Here is a 20,737-nt window from a genome sequence, read left to right as displayed (position 1 = left end):
GGCTGGCCAAACCAGGGCAGTCCTCTCTCAGGACCTGTCTACACTTAACCTCATAGCACTCAACACCATTGATCCATGACACCTCCTGACTTCTGAGATCTGAAAGATGACAAAGTCCCATTTCTTGTGTCCCATCTCAGGAAATTGGTATAGATGACCTCAACAATCTTTCAGAAGTCTTATCATAGACTTGTTTGGTATCAGATATTTTCAAATACAACTCATGCCTTTAATCCTAGCTACTCAGGAGGTTAAGATCTCATGGTTGTGGTTCAAAGCCAGACTGGTCAAGAAAGTCTGTGAGACTCTTATTTCCAATTAACCACCAAAAACAAAAAACAAAAAAACCAGAAGAGGAGCTGTGGCTTAAGTGATAGAGCATCACCCTTGATCTCAGGGACAGGCTCTGAGTTCAAGTCCCAGGACCTGCAAATGGACATACATACGCATAGACTGCAAATATCAAAAGTCCCTTTGGCTATGACAGGCCTTGACCTTCAAAGCCAGGTTTCTTAAGGAGAGGAAGGTCACCAGTGGAGAGTAGTGCAGGGTAATCTTTCCTGTGAAGGTCAAAATAAATGCAATGAAAGTAAAATGGCGATGATGATTTGAATTAGGAAAAAGAGACATAACTTGGATTTGTAGAATCAGCTGTGAGGTGATCCTCCAGTATGAACTACCCTCATTTTCTAGCTGTCAGAGAGAACAAGGCTTGGCTGGAGTTACCACCTGCTGGGCTCTTAGGCCTAAGTAGCTCTCTCTCTCTCTCTCTCTCTCTCTCTCTCTCTCTCTCTCTCTCTCTCTCTCTGTTTGGTCATAGGGCTTGAACTCTGGGCTTGGGCGCTGTCCCTGCACTCTTCAGCTCAAGGCTAGCACTCTACCACTTGAACCACAGTGCCACTTCTAGTTTTCTGGTGGTTACTTAGAGATAAGAGTCTCATGGACTTTCCTGCCTTGGCTCTGAACTGTGATCCTCAGAGCTCAGCCTCCTGAATAGCTGGGATTACAGGCGTGAGCCACAGGTGCCCGGCTCTAAGTAGCTTTCTTCAGAACAGTGTTTATGGTCCTCTCTGTGTTCATGGTGAGTCTCTGGTAAACCGTAGCTCCTTCTGATGCTTTCTAAATAGACCTGTTTCCATATAAAGAGCATCCAAAGACAAGAGGGAATGGAGTGAATGCCTCCAACTCTTGCAGACAACTCAGAGAAGACCATGACTGACCTTTCCCGGTCACCTGTCCGTCAAAATTCCATTCTCCTTTAGCATCAAAGGAAGCCCAAGAAGGCCTGTGAGGCACAGCTGTGAGACCTGTGTCCTCTGTCCTCCCACATGGTCAGGGATGCCATTTTGACAACCATGTCCAGGATAGGACTGCCATGGCCAATGGGAATGTGGGCAGGGGAGTGTTTCATTGGGACCTGGGGGTGGAGGGAGGAGCTTTGCACAAGGGAGTAGGGGGCAGTTGGTGGCATTCTGTGGATAGCTCCTTCTGCCACCATGGAGAATGTTTAATTCACCACACTGTGAATGAAAGGTCAGTTTCCATGCTGAGTTCAAGCCCCATCCTGGCCAATGGGAAGGCAGGGGCTGTGTATGCAGATTCTCAAGGAATCTGGGAAGTAGGCCGTTAGAAGCAGAGCCTCACAGTTGTGTTTGTCAGGAAGGGTGGTAATGGTTTGGTTGAGAATGATTTTGCAAATGCTAGAAGCTGGCAATGGAGGAGAATGAAACCAAGTAATCATGGTAGGAGAAGCCAGAACCTTCTGCATGAGCCTCATCCCCTACTGATGACAATAACAATGGTAATTTCCTTCTCCCTCTCACTGATCCCACAGCAGTCAGTACTGGAGGTGGCCCAACTATCACACACACACACACACACACACACACACACACACACACACACACACACACACACACACACTACTGTGGACCTTCTGTAAATGTCTGGCACTAAATGCTTTTTCTCCTTTGTGAAATTCTTGGCCCACAGAGAAGATTCTTTGCCTTGGAAAGGAAAACCAGCAGTGGGCATGTACAAGTAGCCCAGAAGGACTGAACAAACACTAATTGTGTGCTGACTCCTGGGTGGGTAAGGGGGGGGAATGATAGATAAGGACAAGAAAACTCCTGAATAAAAGACTGGTTGGGTATCTGAGGCAGATGGGCTCCTGCGTAATTTGGGTGGTGGAAAAGGCTGTGAGTGATAAAATACAGATATCTAATATGTAAATTAGATTTTAAAAACAGCAGGCGAGATGAATTCTGATTAGGGCCAGGCAAGGAAGCTGAGGCGATCTTTTTTTTTTTTTTTTGGTCTGAGACCAAGACTAGAACTCATTAGCTGATGCTTTCCTTGGCTGGTGCTCTACCACCTGCATCATGCCTCCAACCTCTCCTGAGGCAATCTTGATATGCTCTTTCCATCATCAACAACCCCAAGCCCCAGCTGTATCTTTGTGAAGGATACTGAAAAGAATTTTGAATGGCAGTGAACCCAGATTGAGTCAGAAACTCATACTCTTGTATAGAGAGTAACAAGAAAAGGATTATAGAAATTTAAAAGTGTGTGTGTGTGTGTGTGTGTGTGTGTATGTGTGTGTGTGTGTTGGTACTGGGGCTTGAACTCAGGGCCTGGGTACTGTCCTTTAGCTTTTTTGCTCAGGACTGGTGATCTACCACTTGAGCCACAGCTTGAATCCCAGCCTTTTTTTGGTGATTAATTAGAGATAAGAATCTAACAGGTTTTTCCTGCTCAGGCTGGGCTTGGAACTGTGATCCTCAAATCTCAGCCTCCTGAGTAGCTCACAGGCTTGACCATTGGCACCTAGCCTTTCAAAAAGTTATTGTTTCTGAGATGGGAAGATAGCTCAGTGATAGAGTGCTTGCCTTGCATGCCCTGGGTTCGATTCCTCAGCACCAGATAAGCAGAAAAAGCCAGAAGTGGCGCTGTGGCTGAAGTGGTATAGTGCTAGCCTTGAGCTGAAGAGCTGAGGAACAGCACCCAGACCCAGAATTTGGGCCCCATGACTGACCAAAAAAAAAAAAAAGTTACTGTTTTGATCAGGCTGGGAATGTGGCTCAGTGGTAGAGTGCTCGCCTAGCATTCATGAAGGCCTGAGTTTGACTCCTCAGTACCACATAAACAGAAAAAGCTAGAAGTGGTGCTGTGGCTCAAGTGGTAGAGCACTAGCCTTGAGCACAGAGAAGCCCAGGGACAGAGCCCAGGCCCCGAGTTCAAGCCCTAGGACCAGAAAAAAAAAAAAGTTACTGTTTTTAACTTGATTATAGAAAACAATGTTCAGGGCTGGGAAGGTGGCTCAGGGGTAGAGCACTTGCCTCAAGTGCATGAGGCCCTGGGTTTGATTCCTCAGCACCACATAGGCAGAAAAAAAAAAGCTGGAAGTGGCACTGAGGCTCGAGCGCTAGCCTTGAGCTGAAAAGCTGAGGGACAGTGCCCAGGCTCAGAGTTCAAGCCTCACAACCAGCCAGAAAAAAAAGAAAAGAAAACAATGTTCAAAACTTGCATCAAAGCACAGAAAATGACACAATGACATAGTCTCACTTGATGTAGTCCTGGCTATCTTTAATCTCATGGATTCTCTGGCCTCCTGAGTTGCTGATATTACAGGAATATGCCACCACCATACCCACTTAGGACTTTGTTATCTCATCCCTGACAAAATTAGCATTGATTTCCATCTCCCCCTCTTCCATGTCATCTGAACAACCTTTCCATACTCACATCCCCACATCTCCCAAGGGTGCCCTGTTACAGACCCTTGGCTTGTTCACATCAGGTGAACACATCGCCTGGTATTTGGTTGTTGTCTTTCAAGTCCCTTGAAACCATACAGGAAGGAGAGCTTTGGAAACTGTTCCCCAGAGACAAGAAATGGCTCCGAAAAGTGAAGATCACATCCATGTATTCATGCCAGAATCTTAACAGGAGAGTAAAACCAGGCCAGGCACAGAAAAAAGCCATTTCTACCTTGTCCAAGGGCAGCCCTCAGCCCGTTGGCCTTTCTGAATCTTCTCACCTGTTAGCAGGAGGCGGAGGCTCAGAAGCCCACAAGATTCCTGTGCCTCTTCCTAGAAAAACAGGTACTCTGGGCAGCAGAGCCAGGCCCAGCCAGCAAAGGGAGCCATGCAAGTTACCGCCAGGTGAGAGACTTGGCTTAGGGAGAGGAGAGGGAGCAATGCAGAGTGACAGCTCCAGGCAGAAAGAAAAGTGGGTGTTCCAGGCTTTCTGAGGAGAATCATGGTGCTACAGAACAGATGGAGATCTGAAAAGCTGCCATCTGTCTGCAGTTTCTACAGGAAGTCTGGTATTTAGAGAAAAAGTCTTCTGGAAAGCCAGGGCTCTTTTCTCAGGCCTTGGTGGCGGCTGTTACTTCCTCTCCTTGCTCTGGGGATGTTGATGATGACCTGTCTTGTGCACTGCACTGTATCAGAGGCATTTACCTCATCATAAACATAACCTGACTCCAGCCAAAGAATTCCCTAAGCTCCCTGACAGCATGCATGGACCAACAAGGCTAGAGACAGCCTCCCATGTGCATACAGGAGGTGATGGGTGTCAGGTATAGCTCCTTCTACCCCTTCTTTTGCTTCAGGAACAGATTTCCCTGCAGCATTTCCATCTGACTTGGTAGGCTGAGCAGAGTATCCGCCTTTGGTGAGCCTCTTAGCATCTAAGGAGGCCTTTGATTAGCAAAGGCCCAGCTGACAGATTCAGTGCTCAAGTGGCCTTCTCCTGGGGATCAGGCTGTTGCGTGCAGCACATAGACAGGGCTGTAGAAGTAATTGTGTCACTTTGAGTGAATGGTTGTGGGAACAGCCCCACCTGACATATCACCTGGGGTTGGGGGGTCTGTTGGAGCTCATTGGGGGTATATGGAGAGACTTGGGGGAACCATGGGAACAGAAAAGCCTCCCTTCCAAGAGGACCCTACCTTAGGGCTGGGCTTGCACATGTAGTATGTAGAGGGGTGATAAATAGTTGCAGAAGGGGTCAGGAGAGGTGGATATGTTTCTCTTCTCTTTTCCTTGTCTGCTACCTTTTCCTCTGTTCTCTCCTGCACCCTTGGCCCAAACCTCTGTGTTTCCAGTTTGGTACTGAGAAATCAAACCCAGGGCTTCATGCATGCTAGGCAAGCACTCTACCACTAAGCCACATCCCCAGCCCTGTGTTTCCAGTTTGCAAGGATGAACAGCCTATGGCTTTCTCTTATCTCCAGTACTTGAAGATTGCCTTCACTTTGTTCCTATTCTCTCACACACCTAGAGCTCTCCTGCTGAGTTCCAGGCAGGGCTGTGGGGGGTGAGATCATCATGACACACTTTCACGGTATGTGGTGACTGGGCTGATCAAGTGATTTCCGCCTCTCATTGGTGAGACAGAACACATCCTAGGTCTTGAGGTTTTCTTCCAGTCTGTCTCTTTCAGCAGCTGAAGAAACTGCTAAAGCAACCATGCAGTTATCCAGCATCCAGAGTTGTTAGTCCAAGGGGAGGGAAGAGGAGGAGCCTGGGGCATTAACAGAGACAGGAAGGAAGACCTTGTGGCTTCAAGTTGCTGCCTTGCAGTGAGAGGCCTTCACTGCCAAGCTGGCAGAGACAGGTGCTGCGCATAGCAAATGAGCATGGAGGTGCCATGGGCAGGTCAGGGGTATACCAATCCTCTACTTGTGTGTGTGTGTGTGTGTGTGTGTGTGTACGCGCACGCATGTGTGCATGTGTGTGCATGCTGGTCCCGGGGCTGGGCACTGTCCCTGAGTCCCTGAGCCTTTTATTTTTATTTTATTTTGTTCTACCATCTGAGCCACAGCTCCTTTAGGGTTTGTTTTTTTGGAGGGTGGTTATCTGGAGATAAAGGGTCTCACAGGCTTTCCTTCCTAAGCTGGCTTTGAACTGTGATCCTCAGATTTCAGCCTTCTGAGTGGCTAGGCTTACAGGCCTGAGCCACTGCTGCCTGGCTTGTTTTTTTATAAATAATATTCCTGGGTTATATTCCATGTCAGGGATAGAGACATTTCTTGTAAGTTGTTGCAGGAAGTCCCACTTGAATTGGGCTTTGAAACACTGAGACCTTCCAGGGGGATGGAACAGTTCTGGAATGGATCTCAAGTGGATGCCAGGTCCAGAGTGGGGTGAGCTAGCAGTACACACTGGCATCCTCTGGGTACCTGGTACCATGACAAAAACCAGCAGGAGCAGAGCTACACGCCCCACGTAGCAAAGCGCTCACCGATGCTGAATGGTGGTTTTAGAATAGGAGCAGAGGGAAATCAAGCCACACAGGACCCAGTGGATCCTCCTGGGCCTTCATGTTCTTGAGAGGGGTCCTTTAAAAATAAATGGTAGCTGGGCACAGTGTCTCATGACTATAATCCTAGCTACTCAGGAAACTGAGGCCTGAGGATCACAGTTCAAAGCCACCCAGGGCAGGAAAGCCCCTGTGACTCTTATCTCCAAGTAACCAGTAAAAAGCCAGAACTGGGGGTGTGTGCGGTGGTAGATTTCCAGCCTTGAGTGGAAAAGCCAAACAAGAGTGTAAGGCTCTGAGTTCAAGCTCAAGTACCAACACCAAACTGGAAGCTAGTGATTGCTTAGAAGAAATGTATGTCTGTACACATACATGCTCCTATTTTCAGTCCCCAGAAACTTAAACCCACTTCCATCTATAGTTTTGCCTGGGCTGGGCATTTTGTATAAATGGAGTTACATCATATGGGCCATTTATGTCTGGCTTCTTCCACTTAATGATTTCAAGGTAACTCTATACAGCAGCATCCATCAACAAGACACTTGTTTCTGTTGTATGGGCAAACCAAAGGTTGTTGGACCCCATCATCACATACACTTAGATTGATTCTACTTTTTAGTCATAGAGACAATGCTGCGTGTGACCATTCATGTAACACGTTCACATAGTAAAATCTGCAAAGCATTTCAGGGGGGTCCATAGAACTCCCCAAATCTTATCTCTTGGTTTCGGATAACCATGTTTTACAACAAGAGGACATTTAAGAGGAAACAAAGAAGACAGGAATGGTAACAGCTTAGTTGCCATTAGATTATCCTCATTCATTTAACCCTCAGTAACTCAATGGCAATGAAATTATTACAAATGGGAAAACTGAGGCTCAGAGAAGCCAGGTTAGGACTGCCAGGCCATGAAAGGCTACTACATGTATAGTAGATATAGCTGTCTCTATCTGACCCCCATCAAGGACCCTATTTCCTTCTATTTATTTTGTAAATGAACATTACCAACTTCCAGCAAGACATCCGTTCTGCTGAGCCAAGCCGAGAGAGTCAGCCCAGTGTACTGGGCGGGGTCATGCTGTCCCATGACCCTCTTCCCAAGGTGATGCTAATTCATGCCTCTGTCTTCAGGAGAGGCGGGGCCTCCAGCCTGGCCAGTGATAATAAAAGCTCAGGGCATCTCCAATGGCAGCTGAGCCATCCATACGGGTGCTCTCACTGTGATTTCCACTGTACTTCCTTCCCCATTGGGAAGGGGCCAGGGGCAGGCTGTGGTCCTGCAGGAAGGTGGGTTGGCTGCCATCTGAAGTCCAGTGAATGACATTGCCATTCTGTGCTTTCTTTCTCAGCCGGTGGACACTCAGCAAGCCATGGTGCGAAGGGAGTCTGTGGTCAACCTGGAGAATTTTAAGAAGCAATATGTCCGCAGGAGGTGGAAGGTGGGTCAGGATCTGGGGAAGGGGAGGGTGGGGATGGGGATGGGTGCAGGTGGGGCTCCTGGGCCTTCTACCTATGGATCCTTTGTTCCTCCCCCTCAGCTCTCCTTTAGCATTGTCTCCTTGTGCAACCATCTGACACGCTCCCTGATGAAGAAGGTGCACCTGAGGCCAGCTGCGGACCTGGTGAGTAAGTGCAGATGTGCTGGTCCTGGGGCTTGAACTCAGAGCCTAGCTGTTGTCCCTCAGCTTTTGTGCTGAAGGTTAGCACTCTGCTACTTGAGCCACAGCTCCACTTCCAGCTTTTTTTTTTTTTCTGGTTAATTGGGGATTAGAGTCTCATGGACTTTCCTGCCTGGGCTGGCTTTGAACTGTGATCCTCAGATCTCAGCCTCTCGAGGAGCTAGGATTACAGGTGTGAGCCACCAGCGCCCAACCAAAAGCCCTTTTCTTGGTTACAACTCGGGCAGCAACTTAGGAATTGGGTGTTCCAAAGTGTGTGTGTGTGTGTGTGTGTGTGTGTGTGTGTTTGAGGGTCCTCTCAGTGGTGTTAGAGTGGGAGGGTACTGCCGTGGAATAATAGGAGCTTTTGGAAGATCTGGAATCTTCTGAAGACTTGCAGCCCTGCAGGGTCTGTGGGGGCTCTGAGGAATGAATGCCATAGACCATCCTAATTTTTTTTCTAGTGCTGGGACTTGGAACTCAGAGCCTTACCGCTCACTCAGTGGCTTTCTTGCCCACCGCTTTCTCTCTACCATTTGAGCATTGATTGCAGTCCAGCTTTTTACTGGTGAATTGGAGCTGGCATCTCCACAACTTTTCTACCTGGACTGGCTTCAAACCTTGACCATCCAGATCTCAGCTTCTTAAGTAGCTAGATTATAGGTGTGATCCACCAGCACCTTGCCCAAAATTTATCCCTGATTATCCACAGTTTGCTTTTAGGGTGGGAGCTTTAGCTTCTCTTTGCAATGTTTCCATTTGTTTTGCTTTGGATCACCATGATTAACAATAATATTTAGAAAACACCTTTATACTGTCATAGTTTCAAGTGAGAGTCTGGTAATACCTCTAGAGCCAGACTATCAGAATTTAGATCTGCTATCTATCAGCTGTGTGACCTTAAGGAAAGTACTTAACATCCCTGTGCTAAAATGTCACCATTTGTTAAATGGAGTTAATAATAGTTCCTGCCTCATTAGATGGTCATGGGATAAATGATCATCTGTTCTTAAAGCCTGCCTTATACATGCTCAATACATATTAGTAATTGTTTAAAATCCTCCTGTAGATGGATGGTGGATGCCTGTAATCCCAGAGGTTGAGAGGTTGAAGCAGTACGCCAGCCTGATAACAAGACTCTGTGTCAAAAACAATAAATAGGGGCTGGGGAGGTGGCTCAGTGGTAGAGTGCTTGCCTTGCATGCATGAGGCCCTGGGTTCGATTCCCCAGCACCACATTAGCAAAAAGAAAAAAGCCGGAAGTGGCGCTGTGGCTCAAGTGGTAGAGTGCTAGCCTTGAGCTAAAAGAGCCGAGGGACAGCGCCCAGGCCCAGAGTTCAGGCCCCATGACTGGACCCAAAAAAAAAAAAAAAACAATAAATATCCAGGCACCGTGGCTGATGCCCATAATCCACTCAAGAGGCTAACATATGAGGATCACAGTTCATTCAAAGTCAGCCCAGGAAGAAAAATCTGAGAGATTCTTTATCTCCAATTAACTAGCAAAAACAAACAAACAAACAAACCCAAAACAACAAAAAACCAGGGTAGAGGTATGGCTCAAGTGAGAGAATGCCAACCTTGAGCAGAAAAAGTCAAGTGAAAGCTTAAGACCCTGAATTCAAGGCCCAGTTCTGCCACACACACACACACACACACACACACACACACGTACACAGCCTTGTGCTCTCCACATTTCCTTGAGTCCTTTTTCTTCAGCCTGAGCTCTTGTGTATTTCCTGTTCCTGCCAGGACCTGTGGGGCTTTGGCTGAGCTGAGTTCCTTTTCTGGCTGCTATTCTCATCTTTTCTAAAGAAGACTAAACTGTTCTCCCTCTGAGAATCCTTTTGCATCACAGACTGACTTTACTCAGCTTACTTTTTATTGTTCTGCTCTGACTCATGCTAAAAAGGTTGCTATTCAGCAGAGCTTGAGTTATTTTTATTGGTATGGCCAAGCTTGGTCCAGGATGTATTTGGCTTATGTTGATCTTGACCTTGCATTTCCAGCTGACCCAAGTTCACCTGTTGTGTGCAGGACAGACTGCCAACAGGCCTGCCTTCCAGGCTGAGCCTCTAGTTCCACTGCTTTGATCAGATGCAATCTGGGGAGCAGGAGAACAGAGAGCAATTAAAAAGAAAGTTAATTTCTTTCTTAACTTTGACCTTATGCCAACATCTAAAGATTAACCTCTGCCAGATGCTGGTGGTTTATGCCTATAATCCTAGCTACTCAGGAAGCTGAGATCTGAGGATCGTGGTTCAAAACCAGCCTGGGCAGGAAGGTCTGTGTACCTCTCATCTCCAGTGAACCAACAAAAGGCAAGAAGTAGAGCTGTGGCTCAAGGGTAGAATACTTCCCTTGAGTACAAAAGCTCAAGGACAATGACCAGCCCCTGAGTTCAAGCCCCAGTATATACATGTACACACACACACATACACACACACACAAACACACATGGATAGACTTCTTTCTACTGGCTCAATACCATTATCTCAGTGGCTCGCCCTAGAAATGGAAAAGGATTAGATCTCAAAGGGACCTAAGTTACAGATTCCCAAAAGGACTGTCCTTAAGAGAAAAGAAGAAAAAAAGAGATAGAGAAAACCTTTTGTTTAGAGAACACTGAAATTGACTAACAATAGATTATACTTATACTTTCTTCCTCATTCATGAAAATGGAGCTCATAAATCATTTCCTTGGAAAAGCAGTGTAGCTTCAGCTGACAATACAATATAAGCAAGTCAAGGTAGAGCTGGTGCTGTGGTAGCTGACAGATCTTGGAGGGAGAAACCTATGGCTATTCAGTGTCTTCTCTATAGGCTGAGCTCAGGAAAGCCAGGATCCCTCAACCTTCCAATCCTGGTGGCCATGACTATGTGGCAGCCACAAACAGTACCAGATGTGATTTTCATTACTATAATTTGGCCTTTCCCCATGCCTTTGAATGCCAGCTTCCTGCCTCCAGCCTCCACGCAGTTGGTTTGGCCTCATTTCAAGCTTCCCCTCCTGCCCCTTTCCTGCCTCTGGTCTCTGCATGGAGTAATAGACTTTGCTTCTACATCATCTCCCTAGCTTAGACACCCCTGTCCAGCACAGCCCCATTCCTGGCATCCTATGATACCCTGCCCCTGGGGGCTCTTTTATTCTGCCCCCACCAGAGAAATTGCGAGAGTGACTCGGAGGAGGACATCGCCAGGAGGAAAGCTCTCCACCCGCGGAGGAGGAGCAGTACATCCTAAATGGCTCAGCCCACAGTGGCTGCCAGGGAGGTCCAGGCCCAGTGGAGCTCCTTTCTGTCCAAGCTCGTGGACCATGCTCATCATTAGCATTCAGGAGTTCTGCATTCCTGAGCACTTTGTAAGAGAGAGGGGGGGGGAGAGAGGAAGAGAGAGGGAGAGGGGCCCACGGAATTCAGAAGACTTTGCAGGGAGCCTGGAGACCTGCCAGCATTCCCAAACCTCTCAGTCCTCCATCTAAACTGGCTTTGGTCTATCTGCCAACCCCAGGACCTGGGGGAGGGGCATGGACTTGATGTAAGGGACATCATCTTCATTATGGGGCAAAGGCCACACTTGGGCAGCATAGCTTACAGGATGAGGGAGTTCAGAAGCAGCCTGGTCAACGATCAACATCCAGAAGACAGAAGCTGCCCCCCACGGGAACAGGAGGACCGGCTGAAGAGAATCTTGGAGCATAAGGGACCAATCCTATGTCCTCCCAGAAAGCCACATGGAATCTAGACGTCCACATCAGACCTGCTAATGAAGTCCAGTGCGATCCCACTGTGTTCTGATTTTGCTCATTTTTATTAAACTTCTTTGTTTATCTAATGCTTGGTGGCTTCTTCTTTTTTTTTTTTTTTTTCTGGTCCTGGGGCTTGAACTCAGGGTCTGGGTACTGTCCTTGAGCTTTTTTGCTTGTGCTCTACCACTTGAGCCACAGCTCCACTTCTGGCTGTTTTTTGTAGTTAATTGGAGATATCTCCATAGGCATTCCTGCTTGTGCTGGCTTGGAACAATAGATCCTCAGATCTCAACCTCTTGAGTAGCTAGGATTATAGACCTAAGCCACCAGCGCCTGTTTTTGTCTTGTTTTGTTTTGTTTTGTTTTCTCCCCTCATCTTCTTACCCAGGTTCTATAAAGCACTTTTGGCTGAGTCCCTTTAACCCAGCTCTCTGGTGCTAGGTGCTACCTGCTGCATTTCCCAGAATCTCTTGGGAAGCACAGAGCCAGGCTAAGGGCCTACACGGGGCCTGGAGGATGCACATCCTTGGCAGATGCCTTTGAGAGCCAGAAGCTAGGCATCCATGCCACTCCCAGACATGGCTCCAGTCCTTGTGCTGTCTCTGCTAGGAGCTAGCAGCTGGCGTCAAGGTGTGAATGTGGGTGTGGCTAGCTCAGGGGAACCAGAAGTGTTTTGTTGGCTCTGACGAAGGATATGATGGCCAGCTGACACAGGGAGGTGAAGAAAGGCCACCGTGTGCTTTGAGGCCAAATGGAGCTTTGCCAGGAATGAAAACCATCCCTGGTTAAAATACAGTTCTTTGAAAAGGTCTGATGGGTTCCTGCCCCAGAGCATTAGCCAGTGTGCTTGCAAGATGCTACATCAATATTTCATAAGTCCACACATAAATATTTTAGCATGCACTGTGTTTTAATGTCAATCTCACCAGCTTTCCTGACTCCAGGTCTTAGATTGCCTTCACCTTTTCCACTTGCATATTGATTTGTAAAAGCCTTGTGTTTTGAAGCAAATAAAAGCCATTCCATAATCTTCCCTATGAAAGATGTCAAGCCTGGATTCCGTGGGCGATCAAAGTAAGTACGTGTGGATAGTTCACATGAGGTCTGCGTGCTGAAAGGAACTGTATCTGGTGTAATCTGGAAGAATTACCTTTCCATGTGGTCCCCACTTTGGGATCATTCTGAGATTGTTCTGTTCACTGTTTCTATACCCCCAAAGAATGTCTTCCTTGGTGGTCTTTTGGGACCACCTCAGTCCAAACAAACTTTAACCAGCTTATGGATTGGAATGGTTAAAGAGCTAGTTGTGAACCATGGTGATATTTCAAAAAGCAGAACCAGACATCAGTAATCACACCCATAATCCTAGCTACTCGGGAAGCTGATATGTGATCTCTGATCAATGGTTTGAAGCCAGCCCTGAAACAAATCTGAGAGACTTACCTTCAGTTAACCAGCAAAAAGCCAGAAGTCAGCTGGGCACCAGTGGCTCATGCCTATAATCCTAGCTACTGAGGAGGCTGAGGCCTTAGGATCAAGCTTCGAAGCCAGTTCAAGCAGGAAAGTCCATGAGACTGTTATCTCCAATTAATCACCAGAAAGCTAGAAGTGGAGCTGTGGTAGATCACCATCCTGGAACAATAAAAGCCAAGGGACAGTATCCAGATCCTGAGTTCAAGCCCCAGGACTGACACACACAATAAAGTAGAAACAGTTGGTACCTTCCACTACTGCTTCCCTTCTTACTGATTTAGCCTCTCTGCCACTCACTCTCATTTTTCCCTCACCTTCTCTCCATTATCTATTTATAATGCATAGCTATGAATATATTTTAGTAATTTCTTGGCTTATCGGATGAAATTCATGCTTCTAGTTATTAGATTCGGCCTGTGTTTCCTCTACCCCCTGAATTAAAGGAAAAGCAGACCTGAAAGCAAAAGAGGTAGGGTTGATTTTGAAAGGCCTGCTTTGCCGTTGGACATTTCTGCATACATTTCATGTCATCCTCTTCAAAACCTCCTAAGGGGAAATATATGAGCCCCATTTATGTGCATGATGAAGCTGACATTCAGCAGCGTTAAGAAATTTGCCTGCAATCACCCAGCTGGAGAACTTGGAGTCTGGATTCTAGCCCAGTTTTGCCTACCCCACATTTACATTCTTGTCAGCTTTTTCCTGGAAAAATACAGTGATAGATGGAGAAAGAATCCTGGAGAACCACGTACAGTATGATACTTAAAAAAAAAAAAAAAAGCCTCAAATCGATACCATATGTTTAGAAAGACAAGCAAATGTGATTATGTATTTTAGAAGCAAGTGAAGAACTCACGCAAAATGAAAGGGGGAAGGGAGCTTCTATCAGGGCAGCTGAGGTAGAGAGAGGCACCAGGGTAGGCATCGGGCTATTGCCAGTGTTTTGGCCACGTCTAAATTCATGGTAGGCTTCTGGAGTTCAGCTTTCTTTGGGGAGGGTGGGGGTCCAGTCGTGGGGCCTGAACTCTGGGCCTGGGTCAGTCCCTCAGCTCTTCAGCTCAAGGCTAGCGCTCTACCACTTGAGCCACAACGCCACTTCCAGCTTTTTTCTTTTTGCTTATGTGGTGCTGAGGAATCGAACCCAGGGCCTCGTGCATGCAAGGCAAGCGCTCTACCACTGAGCCACCTTCCCAGCCCTGCTGGAATTCAGCTTTTAACTGACATGTTAGCTGCCCATGCATTTGCATGTACCGAGTATCACATTAAATTAATAAAGGAATGCCAGGTTCCAGGTAGCTTATTACACTTGTAATCCTGGCTACTCAAGTGCCTGAGATCTGAGGATCATGGTTGGAAGCCAGCCTGGTCAGGAAAGTCTGTGACTCATCTCCAACCACTAGAAAACCTGTGGATCAAAGTGGTAGAGTGCTAGCCTTGAGTGAAAAAGCTCAGGGATAGCGCCCAAGCCCCATGACTGAAAAAAACATTTTTTTTTTTTGGTCAGTCATGGGGCTTGAACTCGGGGCCTGGTCCCTGTCCCTGAGCTCTTCAGCTCACGGCTAGCGTTCTACTACCTGAGCCATAGCACTACTTCCCAAAAACATTTTTTAATTAAAAAATAATTAATAATAAAGGGCCAGGAGTGGTGGCCTATATTGTAGCTACACAGGAGACAAAGATCAAGGACAGTCATAGTTTGAGGCCAGTCTTAGTGGAAAAATCAAGATTCACCCATTTTAACAAATAAGCCAGGTGTAGTGATACATGTCTGTAGCCAAGCTACGTGAGAGGCATAAGTGAGGATCGAAGTCCAGACTAGTATGTGCAAAAACAGTAAGACTATATCCTAAAAATTAATTTTAAAAAAAGAGAAGAGGAGGAGGAGAGAGAGAGGTGCAGCTCAAGTGGTTAAACTCATACATGGCCAGGGCTGGGAAGGTGGATCAGTGGTAGCGCGCTTGCCTTGCATGCCTGAGGCCCTGGGTTCGATTCCTCAGCACCACATAAGCAGAAAAAGTTGGAAGTGGTGCTGTGGCTCAGGTGGTAGAGCGCTAGCCTTGAGCTGAAGAGCTGAGGGACAGCGCCCAGGCCCAGAGTTCAGGCCCCACGACTGGACCCAAAAAAATAATAAAATAAAAATAAACTCATACATGGCTAGCAGTGTGAGTTTAAATACTAGTACCACCCAGAAAACCCCATAATAATCATAATAAAAGGAATAAGTGATATAAAAACAGTTAAATCCTGGGCTGGGAAGGTGGCTCAGTGGGTGAGTGCTTGCCTTGCATGCATGAGGCCCTGGGTTCAATTCCTCAGCACCACATAAGCAGAAAAAGTTGGAAGTGGTGCTGTGGCTCAGGTGGTAGAATGCTAGCCTTGAGCTGAAGTGCTCAGGGACAGCACCCAGGCCTCATGACCAGTAAAAAAAAAAACAAAGACAATAAAACAAAACCAGATAAATCTTGATGACCCCAGTTGCTGCTGCAGCCTCCATTGAAGAAGGATCCCACATCACCTGTGTGAAGACCTAGACTTGAGCCTTGAACTTAAGGCCTTATACTCCCACAGCTGCCATCTACCATTTGAACCAGTCCCTCAATTCCAGCTCTTTAGCTGGTTAATGAGAGCTAAATTGTTTTGTCTCCTTGGACTGGCTCTGAGCAGTGATTATCAGTGCACAACCTCCAGTGTAATTAGGATTATAAGCATGAGCCACTGACACCCAAGCTTGGACTGGGATTTTTATTCCCACTCTGCAGAGAAGAGAGAGAAACTCCTCTGCCCATCCCTGCCTGGCTTCATCAAGTGGGAGTTTGCCTGGGGACCGAGGCCTGAGCCAGCTTCCTAGGCCTGCAGGCTGGGTTACCAGTGTATGCTCTAGCTGCCCTGGGGAAGTCTCTTCACTGAAAACCACAGGCTAGCCCAAGGGTTGCAGTGTTATAGGGCTGAGTGGTCCCTCTGTTTCTATATGCGTTTGCCCCATTTTGGAATTCAGCAAATGTGGTTCTTCAGTTCCCCTTTCTACTTCTAGATAGTCCTTCTTTTTCCCCCTTGTTTCTAGTTTTATTCATTGCTTTTTTTTCCATCTCTTGCATGCTTGTAGACAAATGATCTGCTCTAGATGTGTGTTTTGACTCTATGCTTAATACTTGAGGTTATTCTAGTGTAGATTTTTGCTTGGTGGCAACTATGAAGCTTATAAAAATATCTAGTCGGGCTGGGAAGGTGGCTCAGTGGTAGAGCGCTTGCCTTGCATGCATGAGACCCTGGGTTCGATTCCTCAGCACTACATAAGCAGAAAAAGTTGGAAGTGGCGCTGTGGCTCAAGTGGTAGAGTGCTAGCCTTGAGCTGAAGAGCTGAGGGACACCCAGGCCCAGAGTTCAGGCCCCACAGCCAAAAAATAAATAAATAAATAAAAATAAAAATATCTAGTGATTATTACAAGGTATTTTGAAGTGACAACAGTATGATTACTAAGACAAAATAGAACAGTTATGACCAATGGTTTTATTTTTATCTTTGTTTTTATACTTTATTGTTATTATAAAGGAGATGTACAGAGGGATTACAATTACATGAATCAGGTAATGAGTATATTTCCTTTTGTACAGTATTTTTCCCTTCCCTCACTCTCTCCCCTACCTGTGAATTGTATAGTTCACTATCATCACAGTGTCTAGTAAGTTCTACTGCTGCCTTTCTTGTCACCCTTTAGTTCTGTTCCCTCCCACCCTCCTCCCAAAGATCTACATTCAAATAAACCACACATAAAGAAAAAAATAGAAGTGGAGCTGTGGGTTAAGTGGTACAGCACTAGCCTTGAGCACAAAGAGACTCAGGGACAGTGCCCAGATCCTGAGTTCAAGCTCCAGGACCAAAAGGAAAAAAAAAAAAAAAACTATAAGAAAAGAAAACGGAATCATCAACAAAATAAAAATTAAAAAAAAGAAAAGCTCTCTTGCACAGAGTCCCTCTTAGAGTTCACTACCTGAACCAAAAGTCCTGCCATTTTTGCCTGCTGGGCCTTGGTCTTTTTCTGCCTATTAGCCAGGTTACTAGAGACAATTTCTGGCCCTTTTCTCCCTGATAGTACTAGGCTTCTCAATAGGCTTCCTCTGAGAATCAAAGAAGCCCTGGCCTTTGACCTTGGGTCCAGAATCACAGCAAATTATTCAATATGGAAACTCAAAAAAGTGGGAGTTGAGCCTTTTCTCACTGTAGCATCTTTTCCGCTTGTTTCCATTGAAAACATTTTTTTTCTTATTTTTGCTAGGCAGGTGTTCTACTATTTGAGCCACATCCCCAGCCCTTTTCCCCTTTAGTTATATTTCAGATAGGATCTTTTTTCTTTAACAAGCCCCGAGCTTTGACTATAATCCCCCTATTTACCTGGAACCTAGGTGAATGCCACCACATGTAGCTTACTCTTCCTGTCCATCACGGGTAAACTCAGCTCAATCCACATTGGCACAAGGGTGATGGCAGCTCACCTACTCAAGACTAAGATCTGAAGATTAAGGTTCAAAGCCAACCTGGGCAGACAAACATGTGAGACTCATATCTCCAATTAACCCGCAAAAAGCCAGAAATGAAACTGTGGCACAAGCATTAATATCAGCTTTGAGGGAAAAAGCTAAGCAAGAACACAAGGTACTGGGTTCATGCTTCAGTACCAGCACACACATGTACAAGTGCATATACCCTGTCCATATCAGTGTTGAAAACCTGCTATAGTCAGCCTTCTGACTGCACATTTTGGACAGGGTGTTTACATGTAATGGGGGGACCCTGAGGGGAAATCAGAGGTGAAGATAACCAGGAAGCATGCTCTGAGTTTGCTTGAAGGGTTTGGTGGTCTGTAACCTGGCTCAAAGATGTGTGAACTGACAAGAGAAGAGAAAGGAATTATGGGTAAAGATTCTCATGGCTCGTCCATATGCCTTCCCCGGGCTGGGCTTTGGGAAGGAGCAAATGAATGAAGGAATGAAAATTATTTGTGGGGAGTTAACCACACGGAGATGAGTTAGTGCTTCTACCCTTTTCTCTCCACTGGCCACTGTGACCTGTTCTAGGTCAGAGACCTAGAGGCACTGCCACAGAGCCAGTGGCTATCTGTTGGGGTTGGCAGAAGTATTCAAGGTGAGATCTGAGTCCTCTGGAGGAGTGAGGGTAGGGGAAGTAATGAGTGTGGTATCTGTCCAAGTGTCTTTGTGTCTATCTGTCTGTCTATGTGATATGTCTGGATGTCTGTGTGGTTTCTAGATATGATTAGGGATCTGGTGTGGGAATCTGTGGGTAAAAGTCTGTCTCACATACCTTACATACTCAGTGTCTGGGTATATGTGTGTGTGAAGCTTTTTCTATCCGTGTATTCAGCTAGGTGTCTGTATGCATGTGACCATAGGTATGTGCTCCCAGTATATTAGGTAGGTATAGGTGTATTTACCTGGTTTTGTGTGTGTGTGTGTGTGTGGCTATGTGTGTATGTGTGTCTTTGGTATCTGGCTGTATCTAGGAGTCTATGTATGTGTTTTTCTTGTATGTGTAGGTGTATGTGGCTGTGTGGTTTGTTTTTTGTTTTTGTTTTTTGTTTGGTCGTGGGGCTTGAACTCAGGGCTTGAGCACTGTCCCTGAGCTCTATTGTTCAAGCTAGTGCTCCAATGCTTTGAGCCACAGCACCACTTCTAGTTTTCTGGTGATTAATTGGATATAAGAGTCTCAGGGACTTTACTGCCCAGGCTGGCTTTGAATCTTGATCCTCAGATCTCAGCCTCCTGAGTAGCTAGGATTACAAGCATCCAGCTGTGTGTGATTTCTTATATGTGTCAGGGTGCTGGTCCTGGAGCTTGAACTCAGAGCCTGGGTACTATCCCTGAGCTCTTTTATGCCCCTCAACACTAGCACTCTAACACTTGAGCCACAGCTCCTCTTTCAGCTTTTTTTTTTTGTTGGTTTATTGGAGATAAGAGTTTCACGGACTTTCCTGCCCAGGCTAGCTTTGAACCTCGATCCTCAGATCTCAGCTTCCTGAGTAGCTAGGATTACAGGTGTGAGCCATCAGCGCCTAGCTTGTGTATTTTCTGGCATATGTAGGTATAGATGTGAGTGCATCTGGCTGTATCTGGGGTGGCGGGGGTGGGGAGAGGGGAGGAGTGTGGTGGTGGTGGTCTGGGTTGTGTGGTTGCCTCTGGTATATGTAAATGTAATTGTGAATGTGTATCAGGAGTTTGGGTATATATGTTTGGATCTGTGTGTGTGTGTGTGTGTTTCTGGTACAGGAAGGTATAGTTGAGAGTGTGCCCCTGGTAGTTTGGGGGTCTATCTGGGGGGAACCCTGAAGGTCCCAGGGAGAAATACCTGCCTTTGGGCCCAGGCTGGGCAAGACTCGTCATGATACCTCTCAGGCTGCTGGGTGCTGGCCCAGGGGCTGGGGCTGAGGACAGACACATTGCTGAGTCACAGGGCTGTGGCTCTGTGGTGTGTTCACAGGGGACATATCTCATTTCACACACACACACAGAGGAAATTTCAGACCGGCTGGCTGAGTCTGCATTCTTCCAGAAGGTTGTGACCTTAGCTAGCCCTGGGGAAGCAGCGGAAACAGGCCTGCTCATGAGACCTAGAGGTTGGCAAGAAGTCAAACTGAGGCCTGGTGTCCCCTAGCTGGGCCCCCTGGGGGTCATGGCTTTCTCAGGCCTTTCCAATCATACAATCTGTGGGAGGAAGCCGGGCAGCTTTTTCCTGAATGAGACAAAACTATTAGACCTCAACAAAGTAACTCTGTGTGTGTGTGTGTGTGTGTGTGTGTGTGTGTGTGTGTGTGTGTGTGTGTGTGTACCCATCCTAGGGCTTGAACTCAGGGCTTGGGCTTTGTCCCTTATTAGCTTTTTTAGTATAGCTATCTATATTTCTGGCTTTTTGCTGGTTCATTGAAGATAAGAGTCTTAGGTACTTTCCTGCCTGGACTGGCTTTGAACCTTGAGCCTCCAGATTTCAGCCTCTTGGTAGCTAGGATTACAGGCATGAGCCATTAGCACCTGGCTACAGGTTCTTTTTTAGATTAAATCCCCCTCCTTAAAGATTCATCCATTGCTCCAATTCTGTCTTCTGGGATCATATACGTTGAACAAGATACACAGACTCAAATGGGAAAATACTAATCCTCCAGGAAAATACTAGTCCTCCAGTGGCATGAGACACCAAACAAAGCCAGGAGTGGAGGAAGGAGTTCTTCATTTGGTCAGATGAAGGTCCAGGTAAGCATCCATACAAGTGGCCTTGGAGACAGGCTTAAAGGATATGAGGACCTGTGTGTGTGGAGGGGCTGTAGAGGCCAGACCAGGAGCAGTCTGGGCAAGACAAAGAAGTGTGAAGAGCCAGGGACCTCCTGAAGATTGTATAGTAGCCTGGTAGGGTGTGGTAGGTAGCATCATAAATGTGGGGGGCTGGGAACAGGGAGGGTGGAGCTGATGAAGGCTGGACCATGGAGACCCTGAATTCAGAGTGAGGCCTTTTGAACTAGGGGGAGATCAGAAGTTTAAAAGATTTTTTTTAAAAATCATAATGCTGGGTGCTAGTAGCTCATACC

The 20,737-nt window shown here is 46.6% G+C and overlaps 1 protein-coding gene across 1 annotated transcript in view; it reads left to right on the top strand.

The window, feature by feature from the left end:
* Dapk2 (death associated protein kinase 2) overlaps positions 1-11,761 on the top strand; it is a 110,205-nt gene extending 98,444 nt beyond the window's left edge. The window contains exons 10-12 of the mRNA XM_042687998.1: positions 7,619-7,708; positions 7,808-7,891; positions 11,090-11,761. Of these exons, the coding sequence (XP_042543932.1) occupies positions 7,619-7,708; positions 7,808-7,891; positions 11,090-11,170 (255 nt within the window). The 3' untranslated portion in view covers positions 11,171-11,761. The remainder of the gene's footprint in view (positions 1-7,618; positions 7,709-7,807; positions 7,892-11,089) is intronic.
* The last annotated feature ends 8,976 nt before the right edge of the window (positions 11,762-20,737 follow it).

This window comes from Dipodomys spectabilis, unplaced genomic scaffold (assembly GCF_019054845.1).
Source record: "Dipodomys spectabilis isolate Male_0828 unplaced genomic scaffold, ASM1905484v1 ptg000108l, whole genome shotgun sequence".
Classification (NCBI taxonomy): domain Eukaryota; kingdom Metazoa; phylum Chordata; class Mammalia; order Rodentia; family Heteromyidae; genus Dipodomys; species Dipodomys spectabilis.
Note: the sequence above shows the minus strand (reverse complement) of the source record. Positions and strands in the feature narration are given on the sequence as shown.